The following is an 18692-nucleotide window of genomic DNA, read 5'->3' on the forward strand; positions in this document are numbered from 1 at the left end:
GTTATTTTGTCCTCACTGCCCAATGGTATAAAATTCTGTGGCACACCCATGGTGTCAATATGATCACTGCACCGCTAGATAAATTCATTGAGAGGTGTAGTTGGTAAAATGGGGTCACTTATGGGGGGTTCTGATGTTTTAGCTCCTCATGGGCTCTCCCAGTGGGTCATGGCACCTGCAAAACATAACAGTAAAATCTGGCGCTCCTTCCTTTTTGTGTTCCGCCAAGAGCCCAAACAGTGGTTTATCCCCACACATAGGGGGTATCAGCGTACTCAGGAGAAATTGCCCAATAACTCCTGGGATCCAATTTCTCCTGTTAACCTTGAGAAAATAAAAAATTGGAGGTGAAACACGGGTATTACATACCTGGTAATGTGTTTTTTCATGAGACATGACGGCACCACGAGAGAGGGGATCCGCCCATCAAGGACAGGAAACCTTCAAGATAAAAGGGGCGGCTCCTCTCTCCACATCAGTTGTTTACAGAGTACGAGAGGAACTCCGCTGGTTAGTGTACACATAAATAATACATCCTATACGGTTCTATTCACCGATACCCCAGGGAGTGTATAATACAAATAATGCTAATAATGCACCCAACTAATGACGTGATCAAAAGGGTGGGAATATAAGGGTGCCGTCATGTCTCATGAAAAAACACATTACCAGGTATGTAATACCCGTGTTTTTCCATCATACATGACGGCACCACGAGAGAGTTACAGAGATTGTATTCTCTTTAGGGAGGGATCACTGCTTGTAACACTCTTCTCCCAAATGTGAGATCAGAGGTAGCAGATAGGTCTAGCCTATAATGTTTAAAGAACGTAGACGGAGAGGACCAAGTGGCCGCCTTACAGATTTGGTCGATGGTAGCATCTGCTCTCTCCGCCCACGATGTCGCCATGGCCCTCGTGGAGTGGGCTTTCAGACCCTGTGGAACAACCTTGCCTGCACTACTATACGCTAGAATAATGGCCTCTCTCACCCATCTAGCTATAGTCTGTTTTGAGGCTTTAAGGCCCTTCCTTGACCCCTGGAACGAAACAAATAAAGCCCTATGCTTCCTCCAGGATTTTGTCACCTCTAGATACTGTAGGATACATCTCCTAACGTCTAGGCAATGGAGTCTCTCCTCTTTTTGGTTACTGGGATTGGGACAGAAAGAGGGTAGGGTTATGTCCTGAGCCCTATGAAATCTCGATACCACTTTGGGGAGATATGCCGGATCTAATTTTAATACAACCCTATCGTCCATGATTTGTGTGTAAGGGGGGTCAGCTGACAACGCGTGTAAATCCCCCACCCTACGGGCCGATGTAAGGGCCACTAACAAAGCTGTTTTTAATGTTAGTATTTTATCAGAAGTTGTATTTAATGGCTCAAAGGGGCTTTCCGTCAGGGCTGTTAACACTAGATTTAGATCCCATGGTGGAGGAGTAGGAGATGGAACAGAGTCAGCTCTACTACAGGCTCGGACAAACCTCACCACCCACCTATTACTTGCCAGGTCACAGTTAAATAGGGCTGCTAAGGCAGAAATGTGTACTTTGAGGGTACTAACAGCTAACCCCAGATCTAAGCCCTTCTGCAGGAACTCCAGTATTGCCACTATTGGGACCTCCCCTTCCCGTATTGGCCCTGAGCTGGAGAGGAATTTCTTCCATATTCTCCCATAGATCTTGGTCGTTACTGGCTTTCTGCTGCTGAGCAAGGTGGATATTAGCCCAGCTGAGAACCCTTCTTTCTCTAGTAACGACCGCTCAAATGCCAGGCTGTCAAATGAAGCCCGGAGTTCTGCGGGTGGTTGAAGGGACCCTGCGTTAGAAGGTCCTGGTCTTCCGGGAGAACCCATGGGTCCGTCACTGACATCACTCTCAGCCAGTAAAACCACGGTCTTTTCGGCCAGAAGGGAGCTATGACAATTACCCTGGCCTTGTCCTCCCTGATCTTCCTCAGAACCACTGGGATTAGACATATCGGTGGGAAGGCATACAGGAGTCCTGACGTCCATTCTATGCTGAAGGCGTCTACTGCCAACGGCCTGTCTGCTGGGTTCAGGGAGCAGAACTTTTGGACTTTCTTGTTGACTTTTGAGGCAAAGAGGTCTATCTTGGGTTTTCCCCACATGTGCACTATCCGTTGTAAAACGGACTTTTTTAGGGACCATTCTCCTTGCCTCAAGTGGTTCCTGCTTAAAAAGTCTGCCTTTATGTTGTCCACGCCTCGGATATGCAGGGCCGATAATGACAGGAGGTGCCTTTCGGCTAGAGACATGAGTCTTGTGGTTACGTGCATCAGAGCCCGAGAGCGGGTGCCTCCCTGGTGGTTCACGTATGCGACCGCTGTTCGGTTGTCCGATAGGACTCTCACATGATGCCCTGCCAAGTGAGGAAGTAATCTCTCTAGCGCTTTTTCTATTGCTAGGAGCTCCCACTCGTTTGAGGATAGATCTTTCTCCTCTTGAGCCCAGGGGTCTTGGACCCATAGTGTGTCTGAGTGGGCTCCCCACCCCCACGGACTGGCGTCTGTTGTGATCACCTTGGAGGCTGTGAATGTCCAGGGAACTCCTCTCGGGGATGACTCTATCTGTAACCACCATCTGAGAGATTGGAGCACAGAGAGTGGGAGAGTGAGCTTCTGCTCTAACTGCCCCTGAAGTTCCTGGTCGTTCTGCAGCACACACCATTGCAGTTCTCTTGCATGGAACTGGGCCCATTTTACTGCCGGTATGCAGGAGGTTAGGGATCCTAACACCGACATGGCCCTTCTTAAAGTCATTTCCGGTTTTTTTAAAGTGGCCATAATCATTTGTTTGATTTTTTCCTCTTTTTCTTCTGGGAGGCGACACTCCTGTGCCACGGAGTCTACCGTTATCCCCAGGAAATTCTGGACCATAGCTGGTTCCAGCTTGGACTTCTTGAGATTTAGTTGCCATCCCAGTGTCTGAAGAGTGTCCATCACTATCCTGACCTGTTCCTGACAGTGAGAAAAGTTCTTCCCCACTATCAGGAAGTCGTCCAGGTAGGGTATTATCAGAGTGTCTTTTTTTCTGAGATGAGCTGTGACCTCTGCTATCAGCTTTGTGAATACCCGTGGGGCTGTTGCTATCCCAAAGGGCAGAGCCTTGTACTGGAAGTGACGCAGCTGGGACCCCATCTGGACTGCCACTCTGAGAAACCGACGATCTTGTTGTCTGATTGGGACGTGATAATAAGCGTCCTTGAGGTCGAGGACGGACATGTAACACTGGGGATAGAGAAGTTTCACCGCTGATTTTATGGTCTCCATCTTGAATGATGGTATTACAAGAAATTTGTTGAGGCCTTTTAGGTTTATTATTGTCCTCCAGGAGTTGTCTGGTTTCTTTATGAGAAAAAGAGGGGAATAAAATCCTTCCCTTCTTTCCTCTATGGGAACTTCCTCCAAGACGTGTTTGTCTAGGAGTGATGTTACTTCTCCTTCCAGACTGTCTTGTTTCTCCTGAGAGGATTGTACTGGGGTCTGCATATACCTTCTTGGAGGCCAGTGGTGAAACTTTAGTTTTAGGCCTGATCCTACGATCTGCCGGATCCATATGCTGGATGAGATCCTCTCCCAGGCTGGAAGGAAGTGAGAGAGCCTCCCTCCCACCTGAGAAGGACCGTCACTGGGAGGGTTTTTTGGTGTCTCTGGGGGACTTGCCGAAATAGAAGCCCTTTCCTCCCCTGGGTCGTTTGTCCAGGTTGCTCCTGTCTCGGTCTCTGTACTGCTGTCTCCGGAATTTTTGACCTCTCCGAAAGGAGCGACGAAAGGGCTGAAACGGCTGTTTCGGGAAGTTCTTCTTTTTATCCCCGGCTTTCTCCAACACCTCGTCTAAAGCCGGTCCGAAGAGGAAGTTCCCCTCACAAGGCAAAGAGCAGAGCTTCATCTTCGCCTGAGTATCTCCTGGCCAGCATTTAAGCCATACGGCACGGCGTCCTGTGTTGGCTAACGCTGCTGACTTTGCTGCCAGCCTAGCCGAGTCCGCTGATGCTTCAGCTAGAAACACCGCCGCTGCTTTCATAGTTGGTATTGCCTCCAGGATAGTTTCCCTGGGAACTTTTTTCTCTACCTGTTCCTCCAGGTTGTCTATCCAGATTTTAAGAGATCTGGCTACACAAGTGGCCGCGATGGCTGGCCTTAGTGCTCCTGCTGAGGCTTCCCAAGCTGTCTTCAGGGAACTGTCCACCTTCCTATCCAGAGGTTCTTTTAGAGAACCTAGGTCCTCGAATGGCAGGGAGGATTTCCTGGCAACTTTGGAGACCGCCACATCAATTTTTGGGGCTCTGTCCCAAGATGAGGACGCCTCCTCTTCAAAAGGGTACCTTCTTTTTAGGGAGGTAGTTAACTGGGACCTTTTTTCTGGCTTTTGCCATTCCCTTTTAATTAGTTCCTGTAGCTGCTCATTAACAGGGAATGACCTCCGTTTTTTCTTTTGTAGGCCAATGAACATGAGTTCCTGGGCTGTCTTTTTGGCCTTCTCATCTACCAGCCCCATGGTAGAGCGAACAGCTTTAATAAGCCTATCCGTAGCCTCTGCTGGAAAGATGTCTTCTTCCTCTGAGCTACTATCAGAGCAGCGGGCTGTATCGGAATCCTGCTCTGACCCCGAGGAATCTCTTTGGGATCCTACTGAAGGGCTGGATCTGTCCCTAGATCTGGCATCTGTGTCAGCTGTCTGTAATGCGTTTACAGACCTAGAGACTTCGGTCTGAATCAGGGACCTTAGGCTGTCCGTAAAGGAGGGTGTTTCCTCCGCAACAGTCTGGTTGATACATTCCTGACACAGTCTTTTACCCCAAGATGTCTTTAAGGGTTTTTTACATAAGGGGCACTCCTTATTTTTAGTTTTCCCCTGACGCTTTTTGGGGACCTCCTATACTCCACCCCGCAATGTATGTAAGAAAAGAGGGGAGAGACGGAGATAAGAGAAGAGAAAAGAACAGACATTAGCGTGCTGGACTTTCTCGCAGATCACTCACCACTCGGACGCTTTCAAAGTACGGGTACCGGATCCGGAGGTTGGCTGGATTTCTCCATGTCTCCCACTGAGACTAGGGACCCCTCCTTGGCACGGCGATCCGTCCGTACGCTGTCCGAGCGGCTTCTGCTGCTGCCATGGCGGGACTTGCTCTTTTCGCTTGAGCGAGACCGCCTCTCCTGTATCTCTTGCTGTGGCATCAAATGCTCTGGTGAAAGACTCTCCATCATACACGTTAACACTTAGCAAGAGTAGTCACCTTCAACCTGGCCTGGTTTTAGTGACACAGGGCAGCGTATCTGGCTTGTTTAAATAGATTCACTTTTTTTTTTTTTTTTTTTCCTAATGAATCACCTGGTTGATCCTGCCTTACTGGCTGCTTCAGTGATCAGGTGTATAATCGCACCTGTCCTGAATGATTACCTGGTTGATCGTGCCTGCACCACTTCCGGTGCTTCTATGTGCAATCAATCACCTGGTTGATCCTGCCGTCGCTAGCGCAATGCCTGCGCTGTATAACCATGCCAGCGCGCACCCGGCAACCACTTCCGGTGCGCGCTTTTTAATGCACCATTTACCTGGTTGATCCTGCCTTTGCCAGAGCCCTGCGCGCGCACCCAGACTCACTTCCGGTGCGCGCTGCTGAATTGTGCTCCAGGCGCCCGCATCACTTCCGGTGTGCGCCGCCTTTTCTGGTCCCCCTGCCCCTTAGCCCCTGAGAAAGGTTCCGAGTGCTGCCGCCGGGTATCGTGCGCATGCGCGTACCCACCGTCTCCGGCACCTGATGCCGGCTGAGAAGGCTCACAGCGCCGGGACTCCAGAAGGCAGCGCCGCACACACCTCCAGCGTCAGATGTCCTCTTAGCCGGACACCGCTCCATGTCCACACTCCATGCATCAGGTACCGCCAGGAAGGGGGAAGGAGGCAAGGGGGGAGACCTGCTTCTTCACGCTCGACAGGGAGGGCCCCAAACCCACCGAGGAGCTTACCTAGCCCGGGCACCGATGTGCCTCACGGGCTGCATGGCCACCAGTAGTCAACAGGGGGGGCACCATAAAGTGACCCCCGTGGACAGGCAGGATTTTTCTCAACTCGACAGGGGGGGAAGCGCACCTGCGGCCCCCGTGGAGGAACTTCACCCGGGCGTTCGCCTCGCGGGCTGTGGCCATGCTTCGCTCAGGGGGGGCATGGTATACATTGACCCCCGAGGCGACTACGGGTACCTGGTGACGGGTGCAGCAGACAGAGCCTGCCCAAATTCACCCGACCCAGATCCCGGCATCCTCTTCAATCTTCAGACGTCATCCATTTTCATCAGACGTCTTCCATCTTGAGGGTTCCCCGTCAAGGACAGGAAACCAACTGATGTGGAGAGAGGAGCCGCCCCTTTTATCTTGAAGGTTTCCTGTCCTTGATGGGCGGATCCCCTCTCTCGTGGTGCCGTCATGTATGATGGAAAAAAGATCATTTTTGTGGAAACAATATGATATTTTGTTTTTATGGCTCTACGTTATAAACTTGTATGAAGCACTTGGGGGTTCAAAGTGCTGACCATACATCTAGATAAGTTCCTTAGGGGGTCTACTTTCCAAAATGGGGTCACTTGTGGGGGGTTTCCACTGTTTAGGCACACCAGGGGCTCTCCAAATGCGGCATGGCGTCCTATCTCAATTCCAGCCAATTCTACATTGAAAAAGTAAAATGGCGCTCCTTCCCTTCCAAGCTCTGCCGTGCACCCAAACAGTGGTTTACCCCCACATATGGGGTATCAACGTACTCAGGACAAATTGCACAGCAACTTTTGAGGTCCAATTTCTCCTGTTACCCTTGGTAAAATAAAACAAATTTTTTGTGAAAAAAAGTTAAATGTTCATTTTTTTAAAACATTCAAAATATTCCTGTGAAACACCTGAAGGGTTAATAAACTTATTGAATGTGGTTTTGCGCTCCTTGAGGGGTGCAGTTTTTAGAATGGTGTCACTTTTTTACTTTTGGGTATTTTCTATCATATAGACCCCTCAAAGTGACTTTAAATGTGACGTGGTCCCTAAAAAAAAATGGTGGTGTAAATATGAGAAATTGCTGGTCAACTTTTATCTCTTATAACTTCCTAACAAAAAAACATTTTGGTTCCTAAATTGTGCTGATGTAAAGTACCGTATTTTTCGGACTACAAGACGCACTTTCCCCCCCCCAAAAAAAGGGGGAAAAATGGGGGGGGCATCTAATAGTCGCAATGCAGGCTTACCGTGGCGGCAGAGGTGCGGTGGCAGAGGTGCGGTGGCAGAGGTGTGGTGGCAGAGGTGTGGTGGCAGAGGTGTGGCGGCAGAGGTGCTGGGATGAGGAGGCGCAGTGAGCGGGGTCCCTTTCACCGGTGAGATGATGCAGCAGCCCGGTAAGCAGCAGAGCCGGGTGAATCCTGTAGTTATCAGTGGTGGCGGCCATCTGCCTGAGGCCGCGCGTGCGCAGATGGAGTGCTCTGTTTTCCGGGGCTTCAGGAAAATGGCCGCGGGAGGCCGCGCGTGCGCAGATGGAGATCGTGGTGGCCATTTTCCTGAAGCCCCGGGAAGCAGAGCGCTCCATCTGCTCACGCGCGGCCTCAGGAAGATGGCCGCCACCACCGATTACTACAGGATTCACCCGGCTCTGCTGCTTACCGGGCTGCTGCATCACCTCACAGGGGAAAGGGACCCCTCTCACGCAGTGGCGTGGGGGGGGGGAGCACAATGCGGGGGTGGGTCACTGGGCCGCGGCAGTGAAAAAAGCAGTGGAAAAAGTGAGTACGATGTGAGCTGTCATGTGCCTGTGCGGTGAGCGGTTGTGCTGGACGCGTATGGTATGGGGCTTCTGCACCCTCATGTGGAGAGCAATGGCCGAGCCTTGATGCAATACACAGTTACTGTTGCTCTGAGCTTTTATTTCACTGCTGCCTGGTTATACGCCGCACACCGCAGCCGCGCATACACACAGGCGGCGCGGCCAACATGGAGGCTGCGTGTGAGGCGCTCGGCAGCAGGCCGCAATGCTAGTTTCGGTCGAGATGGTAAACAGCGGCCCAGTCAGTAATGGAGCGCTGTCACTGCCAGCCTGTAGTTGTTATGACCCCAATGGCGAGGGTCTCAGAGGAACGTGGAAGTCTGCAGAATACAAAAATCCAGCTCATAGGGCAGTGGTAACTGGGTTGACCATATATCTACTCCTAACGCCAACACTAGAAGTAGCCGGGGATCATTCCTACGTTGGTTCTAGATGACACGCTCCAGCCGGAGAATCTAGCTACCCCTAGTAGAGGAAAATAAAAGACCTTTCTTGCCTCCAGAGAAGGGGACCCCAAAGCTGGATAGAAGCCCCCCACAAATAATAACGGTGAGGTAAGAGGAAATGACAAACACAGAAATGAACCAGGTTTAGCACAGAGAGGCCCGCTTACTGATAGCAGAATAAAGAAAGGTAACTTATATGGTCAACAAAAACCCTATCAAAATCCACACTGGAAATTCAAGAACCACCGAACCGTCTAACGGTCCGGGGGGAGAACACCAGCCCCCTAGAGCTTCCAGCAAAGGTCAGGATATAGATATGGAACAAGCTGGACAAAAATACAAAAACCAAAACAAATAGCAAAAGCAAAAGGCAGACTTAGCTGATATAACTGGAACCAGGATCAGTAGACAAGAGCACAGCAGACTAGCTCTGATAACTACGTTGCCAGGCATTGAACTGAAGGTCCAAGGAGCTTATATAGCAACACCCCTAACTAACGACCCAGGTGCGGATAAAAGGAATGACAGAAAAACCAGAGTCCAAAAAACTAGTAACCACTAGAGGGAGCAAAAAGCGAATTCACAACAGTACCCCCCCCTTAGTGAGGGGTCACCGAACCCTCACCACGACCACCAGGGCGATCAGGATGAGCGGCATGAAAGGCACGAACTAAATCGGCCGCATGAACATCAGAGGCGACCACCCAGGAATTATCCTCCTGACCATAGCCCTTCCACTTGACCAGGTACTGAAGCCTCCGCCTGGAGAGGCGAGAATCCAAGATCTTCTCCACCACGTACTCCAACTCGCCCTCAACCAACACCGGAGCAGGAGGCTCAGCAGAAGGAACTACAGGCACAATGTACCGCCGCAACAAGGACCTATGAAATACATTGTGAATAGCAAATGACACAGGAAGATCCAGACGGAAAGACACAGGATTAAGGATTTCCAATATCTTGTAAGGCCCAATAAAACGAGGTTTAAATTTGGGAGAGGAGACCTTCATAGGAACAAAGCGGGAAGAAAGCCATACCAAATCCCCAACGCGTAGTCGGGGACCCACACCGCGGCGGCGGTTGGCAAAGCGCTGAGCCCTCTCCTGTGACAACTTCAAGTTGTCCACCACATGATTCCAGATCCGCTGCAACCTATCCACCACAGAATCCACCCCAGGACAGTCAGAAGGCTCCACATGACCCGAAGAAAAGCGAGGATGGAAACCAGAGTTGCAGAAAAAAGGCGAAACCAAGGTGGCGGAACTAGCCCGATTATTAAGGGCAAACTCAGCCAACGGCAAGAATGTCACCCAATCGTCCTGATCAGCAGAGACAAAACACCTCAAATAAGCCTCCAAAGTCTGATTGGTTCGCTCCGTCTGTCCATTAGTCTGAGGATGGAAAGCAGAGGAAAACGACAAATCAATGCCCATCCTACTACAAAAGGATCGCCAGAACCTGGAAACGAACTGGGATCCTCTGTCTGACACAATATTCTCAGGGATGCCGTGCAAACGAACCACGTTCTGGAAAAACACAGGAACCAGATCGGAAGAGGAAGGCAGCTTAGGCAAAGGAACCAAATGGACCATCTTGGAGAAGCGATCACATATCACCCAGATAACGGACATGCCCTGAGATAGCGGAAGATCAGAAATGAAATCCATGGAGATATGTGTCCAAGGTCTCTTCGGAACAGGCAAGGGCAAGAGCAAACCGCTGGCACGAGAACAGCAAGGCTTAGCTCGAGCACAAGTCCCACAGGACTGCACAAATGACCGCACATCCCTTGACAAGGAAGGCCACCAAAAGGACCTGGCCACCAGATCTCTGGTGCCAAAAATTCCCGGGTGACCTGCCAACACCGAGGAGTGAACCTCGGAAATGACTCTGCTGGTCCACCTATCCGGGACAAACAGTCTGTCAGGTGGACAAGACTCAGGCCTATCAGCCTGAAATCTCTGCAACACACGTCGCAGATCAGGAGAAATAGCTGACAAAATAACTCCATCTTTAAGAATACCAACAGGATCAGCGACTCCAGGAGCATCAGGCACAAAGCTCCTAGAAAGAGCATCGGCCTTCACATTCTTTGAACCTGGTAAATACGAGACAACAAAATCAAAGCGGGAGAAAAACAATGACCAGCGGGCCTGTCTCGGATTAAGGCGTTTAGCAGACTCGAGATACATCAGATTTTTGTGATCAGTCAAGACCACCACACGATGCTTAGCACCCTCGAGCCAATGACGCCACTCCTCAAATGCCCATTTCATGGCCAACAACTCCCGATTGCCCACATCATAATTTCGCTCGGCAGGCAAAAACTTCCTAGAGAAAAAGGCACAAGGTTTCATAACAGAGCAACCAGGGCCTCTCTGCGACAAAACGGCCCCTGCTCCAATCTCCGAAGCATCCACCTCAACCTGAAAGGGAAGTGAGACATCGGGCTGGCACAAAACAGGCGCCGAAGTAAACCGGCGTTTCAACTCCTGGAAAGCCTCCACGGCAGCAGGAGCCCAGTTAGCTACATCGGAGCCCTTCTTGGTCATATCCGTCAAAGGTTTCACAATGCTAGAAAAATTAGCGATAAAACGACGGTAGAAGTTAGCGAAACCCAAGAACTTCTGAAGACTCTTAACTGACGAGGGCTGAGTCCAATCAAGAATAGCTCGGACCTTGACTGGGTCCATCTCCACAGCAGAAGGGGAAAAAATGAACCCCAAAAAGGGAACCTTCTGTACACCAAAGAGACACTTTGAGCCCTTGACAAACAAAGAATTTTCACGCAAAATTTTAAAGACCAACCTGACCTGCTCCACATGTGAGTCCCAATTATCAGAAAAAACCAAAATATCATCCAGATAAACATTCAAAAATTTATCCAGATACTTCCGGAAAATGTCATGCATAAAGGACTGAAAAACTGAAGGCGCATTGGAGAGCCCAAAAGGCATCACCAAGTACTCAAAATGACCTTCGGGCGTATTGAATGCGGTTTTCCATTCATCACCTTGCTTAATGCGCACAAGGTTGTACGCACCACGAAGGTCTATCTTGGTGAACCACTTGGCACCTTTAATCCGGGCAAACAAGTCAAACAGCGGTAAAGGATACTGAAATTTGACAGTGATCTTATTTAAAAGCCGATAATCAATACAAGGTCTCAAAGATCCGTCCTTTTTTGCCACAAAAAAGAATCCAGCACCAAGAGGGGAAGAAGATGGACGAATATGTCCTTTCTCCAGAGACTCCTTGATATATGAACGCATAGCGGTATGTTCAGGTACCGACAGATTAAACAGTCTTCCCTTAGGAAACTTACTGCCTGGGATCAAATCTATAGCACAGTCACAGTCCCTATGAGGAGGCAGTGCACTGGACTCAGACTCATTGAAGACATCCTGATAATCAGACAAATACTCCGGAACTTCCGAAGGCGTAGAAGAAGCAATAGACACAGGCAGGGAATCCCCATGAATACCACGACAGCCCCAACTTGAGACTGACATAGCCTTCCAGTCCAGGACTGGATTATGGGTCTGTAACCATGGCAGCCCTAAAACAACCAAATCATGCATTTTATGTAAAACCAGGAAACGTATCACCTCGCGGTGTTCAGGAGTCATGCACATGGTAACCTGTGTCCAATACTGCGGTTTATTTGCTGCCAATGGCGTAGCATCAATTCCCCTAAGAGGAATAGGATTTTCTAATGGTTCAAGAGTAAAACCACAGTGCTTAGCAAATGAGAGATCCATAAGACTCAGGGCAGCACCTGAATCTACAAACGCCATGACAGGATAAGACGACAGTGAGCAAATCAAAGTTACAGACAGAATAAATTTAGGTTGCAAATTACCAACCGTGACAGGACTAACAACCTTAGCTATACGTTTAGAGCATGCTGAGATAACATGTGTAGAATCACCACAGTAGTAGCACAAGCCATTCCGGCGTCTATGAATTTTCCGCTCATTTCTAGTCAGGATTCTATCACATTGCATTAAATCAGGTGTCTGTTCAGACAACACCATGAGGGAATTTGCGGTTTTTCTATCACATTGCACAGAATTAGGTGTCTGTTCAGACAACACCATGAGGGAATTTGCGGTTTTGCGCTCCCGCAACCGCCGGTCAATTTGAATAGCTAGTGCCATAGTATCATTCAGACCTGTGGGAATGGGAAAACCCACCATAACATTCTTAATGGCTTCAGAAAGGCCATTTCTGAAATTAGCGGCCAGTGCACACTCGTTCCAATGTGTCAGCACGGACCATTTCCGAAATTTTTGGCAATACACTTCAGCCTCGTCCTGCCCCTGAGACATAGCCAGCAAGGCCTTTTCTGCCTGAATCTCAAGATTGGGTTCCTCATAAAGTAAACCGAGCACCAGAAAAAACGCATCAATATCAGCCAATGCCGGATCTCCTGGCGCCAGCGAAAAAGCCCAATCCTGAGGGTCGCCCCGTAAGAACGAAATAACAATTTTCACTTGCTGAGCAGAGTCTCCAGATGAACAGGGTCTCAGGGACAAAAACAATTTACAATTATTCACGAAATTCCTAAACTTAAACCTGTCTCCGGAAAACAGTTCAGGAATCGGTATTTTAGGTTCTGACCTAGGATTTCTGATAACATAGTCTTGTATGCCCTGCACACGAGCAGCAAGCTGGTCCACACTTGTAATCAAGGTCTGGACATTCATGTCTGCAGCAAGCATAGCCACTCTGAGGTAAAGGGGAAGGAGAGAGAAAAAAAAAAAAAAAAAAAACTCAGATCTTCTTTCTTATAATCCCTCTTCTGCAATGCATTAAACATTTAATACTGGCCTGGCAAACTGTTATGACCCCAATGGCGAGGGTCTCAGAGGAACGTGGAAGTCTGCAGAATACAAAAATCCAGCTCATAGGGCAGTGGTAACTGGGTTGACCATATATCTACTCCTAACGCCAACACTAGAAGTAGCCGGGGATCATTCCTACGTTGGTTCTAGATGACACGCTCCAGCCGGAGAATCTAGCTACCCCTAGTAGAGGAAAATAAAAGACCTTTCTTGCCTCCAGAGAAGGGGACCCCAAAGCTGGATAGAAGCCCCCCACAAATAATAACGGTGAGGTAAGAGGAAATGACAAACACAGAAATGAACCAGGTTTAGCACAGAGAGGCCCGCTTACTGATAGCAGAATAAAGAAAGGTAACTTATATGGTCAACAAAAACCCTATCAAAATCCACACTGGAAATTCAAGAACCCCCGAACCGTCTAACGGTCCGGGGGGAGAACACCAGCCCCCTAGAGCTTCCAGCAAAGGTCAGGATATAGATATGGAACAAGCTGGACAAAAATACAAAAACCAAAACAAATAGCAAAAGCAAAAGGCAGACTTAGCTGATATAACTGGAACCAGGATCAGTAGACAAGAGCACAGCAGACTAGCTCTGATAACTACGTTGCCAGGCATTGAACTGAAGGTCCAAGGAGCTTATATAGCAACACCCCTAACTAACGACCCAGGTGCGGATAAAAGGAATGACAGAAAAACCAGAGTCCAAAAAACTAGTAACCACTAGAGGGAGCAAAAAGCGAATTCACAACAGTAGTCATGCGTGTCACTGCCCAGCCAGTACTGGAGCGCTGTCACTGCCAGCCTGTGCTCATGTGTGTCACTGCCCAGCCAGTACTGGAGCGTTGTCACTGCCAGCCTGTGGTCATGTGTGTCACTGCCCAGCCAGTACTGGAGCGCTGTCACTGCCAGCCTGTGGTCATGTGTGTCACTGCCCAGTCAGTAATGGAGCCCTGTCACTGCCAGCTTGTGGTCATGCGTGTCACTGCCCAGCCAGTACTGGAGCGCTGTCACTGCCAGCCTGTGCTCATGTGTGTCACTGCCCAGCCAGTACTGGAGCGCTGTCACTGCCAGCCTGTGGTCATGTGTGTCACTGCCCAGTCAGTAATGGAGCGCTGTCACTGCCAGCTTGTGGTCATGCGTGTCACTGCCCAGTCAGTAATGGAGCGCTGCCACCGCCAGCCCTCAGGTAAGATACTGTAAATTCGGACAATAAGACGGACCCCCATCTTATAAAAAATCTTTTTTTCTGCAATTTTCACCCCAAATTTGGGGTGCGCCTTATGGTCCGGTGCGTCTTATAGTCCGAAAAATACGGTAGACATGTGGGAAATGTTATTTATTAAGTATTTTGTGTGACACCACTCTCTGATTAAGGCTATGTACACACGTTGCAGATTTGCCTGCGGATTTTTCCGCACAGAATCTGCATCTCTTGCCAGAAAACACAGCTAAAACTCAGAGCATTTTTGGTGCATTTTTTTGGTGTGGATTTGTATGCGTTTTTGAAAGCTAAATAAAGGTCTATTATTGAACAAAAAAAAAGAATTGTGATGTCATTTCTTGTCCAACCTCTTCATTTACATACTGCATTGAAGAATAATGTTTACACACACAGAAAGATAGATGTTTAGTGATAAACATAGCAAAATGGTACATAAAGAGTTAAATAAAGACACACACACAAATTCTGCATTAGCCGGGGTCACACTTGCGAGAAACTCGCCCGAGTCTCACCTCAATGCTCGGCACTGCCGCCGCAAATCGGGACCGGAGTGTTCAGATGCATAGAAATATATGCAGCCGCACACTCCGGTCCCAAGTGCCGGCTGCAATGCCGGGTATTGAGGTGCGAGTTTATCACAAGTGTGACCCCGGCCTTAAACGCAATATCGGTTTAATCTGAAAAAAATTGCATGGGCTCCAGCGCAATTTTCAAGTCCAGTGTGGGAAAGCCAGCAACTGGGGGCCAATGTTTGTAGCCTAGGAAGGGGTTAACACGTATGGAGCTTCCCAGGCTATGAATATCAGCCCGCAGCTGTATATTTAGCCTTTACTGGCTGGTAAAATAGGGGGACCCCCCAAAAAAAATGATGTGGGGTCCCCCTATAATTAATAGCCAGAAAAGGGTATACAGATAGCTGCGGGCTGATATTCATAATCTAGGAAGGGACCATGCATATTGCCCCCCCTGCTACAAATACCAGCTCCCAGCCGCCCCAGAAATGGCGCATCTGTAAGATGCGTCAATTCCGGCACTTAGCCCCTCTCTTCCCACTGCCCTGTAGCGGTGGCATATGGGGTAATAAGGGGTTAATGTCACCTTCCTTTGTATTGTAATGTGACATTAAGCCGGGTTAGTAATGGAGAGGCGCCAATAAGACACCTATCCATTATTAATCCTACAGTAGTGAAAGAGTTAAAAAAAGACACTGCCAAAATAAAGTATTTTAGTATTCTTAATTTCACCATACTTACAACCACGCCTAATTCCCCGAAGTCATCAATCACCTGAAAAAAATTAAAAGTAATAAACCAACTGTGTACTTCCTGTTCGACGCAGTCCAATTAATAATGAGTGTCCCATGACGATCTCCCCTATAGAACAGTGACATCAGGAGATGTCACCGCTCTATAGGCCTCTAGTGACACACTGACAGGAGACAATGGCTCTTGCAGTGCTATAACTGAGGGTTCAATGAGTTCATTGCTCTCACTTTACGGCACTGCTGCGTGAGAATTTTCCCACGCAGCTGGGCCGCAAGTGACAGTATGAAGTATACTGTACCCATAGCGGCGGAGGGATACAGTGCGGAAGGATACCTTCCACCATTGTATCCTGGAGCCCCTGAGAGCAGTCGCATCTTCCGATGTGACAGCTCGCCACGGGAGATCGTTGTGGGACACTCGTTATTACATGGATTACTGCAGATCATTGACTTTAATGGGTCCGTGTAATACGTGCGCTCCCACGAACACTGACATGTCTCCGTGTTTGACACACGGAGACACGGTCCGCAAAAAATCAATGACATCTGCACAGATGCATTGATTTCAATGTGTCTACATGTGTCAGTGGCTCCGGTACGTGAGGAAACTGTCACCACACGTACCGGAGCCACTGACGTGTGAAACCGGCCTAATCCTGCGGTTTTGACTAAATCAATGGAAGTCAATGGGAGCAGAAATGCTGCCGATCTGCAAAAAGAATTGACATGGTCCTTTTTTTGATCTGTTGCGTTTTCGGTGCTGGCCGTACAAACTCCGCCCACAACGTACATCCTGACTCTGGCACTGGTGTCAGGACCTAATCTTTCATTGCATGCCCTTCAGGGTTCAGTAGTGATCACTGTGTGTGTGCTAACAGAGCAAGGAGAAATGAATGAGCTGGTGGCAATCAAAATACAGCTCCCTGCCCAAGAATGTGGTCCAGGAGAATCTGCCCGGGGGCCTGATAAAAGGTCATTGAGGGCTGTAAATGGCCCTGGGGCCGGAGGTTCCCCACCCCTGTCATAAATGGACAGTGGTCAGAATTGTAAAAATTGGCCCGGTCATTAACATGCAAACCACCCTTGGGGGTAAAGGGGTTAAAAAATGAAACAAGAAAACGACGCAACCAGAAAAAAATGGAAAAAATATGAAGAAAATTTACTGATATTAAAAGATGACCCAAAAAATAGAAAAAGTAGAAAATAAAAAACCTTTTCCCCATTGTAAAACACTTTATTACTTTATTATCTCCCACAGCCTCATAAGTCTAATGATCATGTAACCGCTGCACGGCAAACTCGGCTCTGCTACACGGAAAACTCGGCTCTGCTGCACGGCAAACTCGGCTCTGCTACACGGCAAACTCGGCCCTGCTACACGGCAAACTCGGCCCTGCTACACAGCAAACTCGGCCCTGCTACACGGAAAACTCGGCTTTGCTACACGGAAAACTCGGCTCTGCTACACGGAAAACTCGGCTCTGCTACACGGAAAACTCGGCTCTGCTACACGGAAAACCCGGCTCTGCTACACGGCAAACTCGGCTCTGCTGCACGGCAAACTCGGCTCTGCTGCACGGAAAACTCGGCTCTGCTGCACGGAAAACTCGGCCCTGCTCATGGCAAACTCGGCTCTGCTGCACGGCAAACTCGGCTTTGCTACACGGAAAACTCGGCTCTGCTACACGGAAAACTCGGCTCTGCTACACGGAAAACTCGGCTCTGCTACACGGAAAACCCGGCTCTGCTACACGGCAAACTCGGCTCTGCTGCACGGCAAACTCGGCTCTGCTGCACGGCAAACTCGGCTCTGCTGCACGGAAAACTCGGCCCTGCTCATGGCAAACTCGGCTCTGCTGCACGGCAAACTCGGCTTTGCTACACGGAAAACTCGGCTCTGCTACACGGAAAACTCGGCTCTGCTACACGGAAAACTCGGCTCTGCTACACGGAAAACCCGGCTCTGCTACACGGCAAACTCGGCTCTGCTGCACGGCAAACTCGGCTCTGCTGCACGGCAAACTCGGCTCTGCTGCACGGAAAACTCGGCTCTGCTGCACGGCAAACTCGGCTCTGCTGCACGGCAAACTCGGCTCTGCTGCACGGCAAACTCGGCTCTGCTACATGGCAAACTCGGCTCTGCTACACGGAAAACTCGGCCCTGCTGCACGGCAAACTCGGCTTTGCTACACGGAAAACTCGGCTCTGCTACACGGCAAACTCGGCTCTGCTACACGGCAAACTCGGCTCTGCTGCACGGCAAACTCGGCTCTGCTGCACGGCAAACTCGGCTTTGCTACACGGAAAACTCGGCTCTGCTGCACGGCAAACTCGGCTTTGCTACACGGAAAACTCGGCTCTGCTACACGGCAAACTCGGCTCTGCTACACGGCAAACTCGGCTCTGCTACACGGCAAACTCGGCCCTGCTACACGGCAAACTCGGCTCTGCTGCACGGCAAACTCGGCTTTGCTACACGGAAAACTCGGCTCTGCTACACGGCAAACTCGGCTCTGCTGCTACACGGCAAACTCGGCCTGGCTATAACCACTCAGTCACTTGTACATGTGCCAAACAGCAAACTCCGCTCTGCTGCATCCACACACACTGAAGTCTCACACAACTTTATTTATACAATGTTTCTGCACACAAGACTTCACAACTGGAGGAGGAGGAGCCCTGACACCAGGAGGACCGCGCAGTATATACTCACATGGGCGTGACGTCACGGAAGGTCCTATAGCACCAACAGCAGCCACATACGAGCCTGGTCACATGGGCATGACGTCACGGAAGGTCCTGTAGCACACTGTGTAATATTATCTAGCAATCCGTCCTCCCACCACCAGGTGTCGCTGGATATCTCTGCGATGACGCTCTGTCCACTGTGGTATAAAAGGAGCGATGCCACGGCGACGGCGCCATTTTATTACGGTTGAGCCTAGAGTGTATTGGCTCCTTCCAGGTCCTGACTGCAGCCCATACACTCTAGCCGGCTCACTGTGAAGATGCTAGAGTGTATGGGCTCCTTCCTGGTTCCCTGACTGCAGCCCATACACTCTAGCTGGCTCACTACTGAAGATGCTAGA

At 49.6% G+C, this 18692-nt stretch overlaps 1 protein-coding gene across 1 annotated transcript in view; it reads right to left on the reverse strand.

Annotated features, from left to right (window-relative positions):
* LOC143785830 (endoribonuclease YbeY-like) overlaps positions 1 to 18380 on the reverse strand; it is a 56067-nt gene extending 37687 nt beyond the window's left edge. Inside the window, exon 1 of the mRNA XM_077274969.1 lies at positions 18317 to 18380. Coding sequence (XP_077131084.1) covers positions 18317 to 18318 — 2 coding nt within the window. The 5' untranslated portion in view covers positions 18319 to 18380. The remainder of the gene's footprint in view (positions 1 to 18316) is intronic.
* Positions 18381 to 18692: the final 312 nt, after the last annotated feature.

This window comes from Ranitomeya variabilis, chromosome 7 (assembly GCF_051348905.1).
Source record: "Ranitomeya variabilis isolate aRanVar5 chromosome 7, aRanVar5.hap1, whole genome shotgun sequence".
Classification (NCBI taxonomy): Eukaryota; Metazoa; Chordata; class Amphibia; order Anura; family Dendrobatidae; genus Ranitomeya; species Ranitomeya variabilis.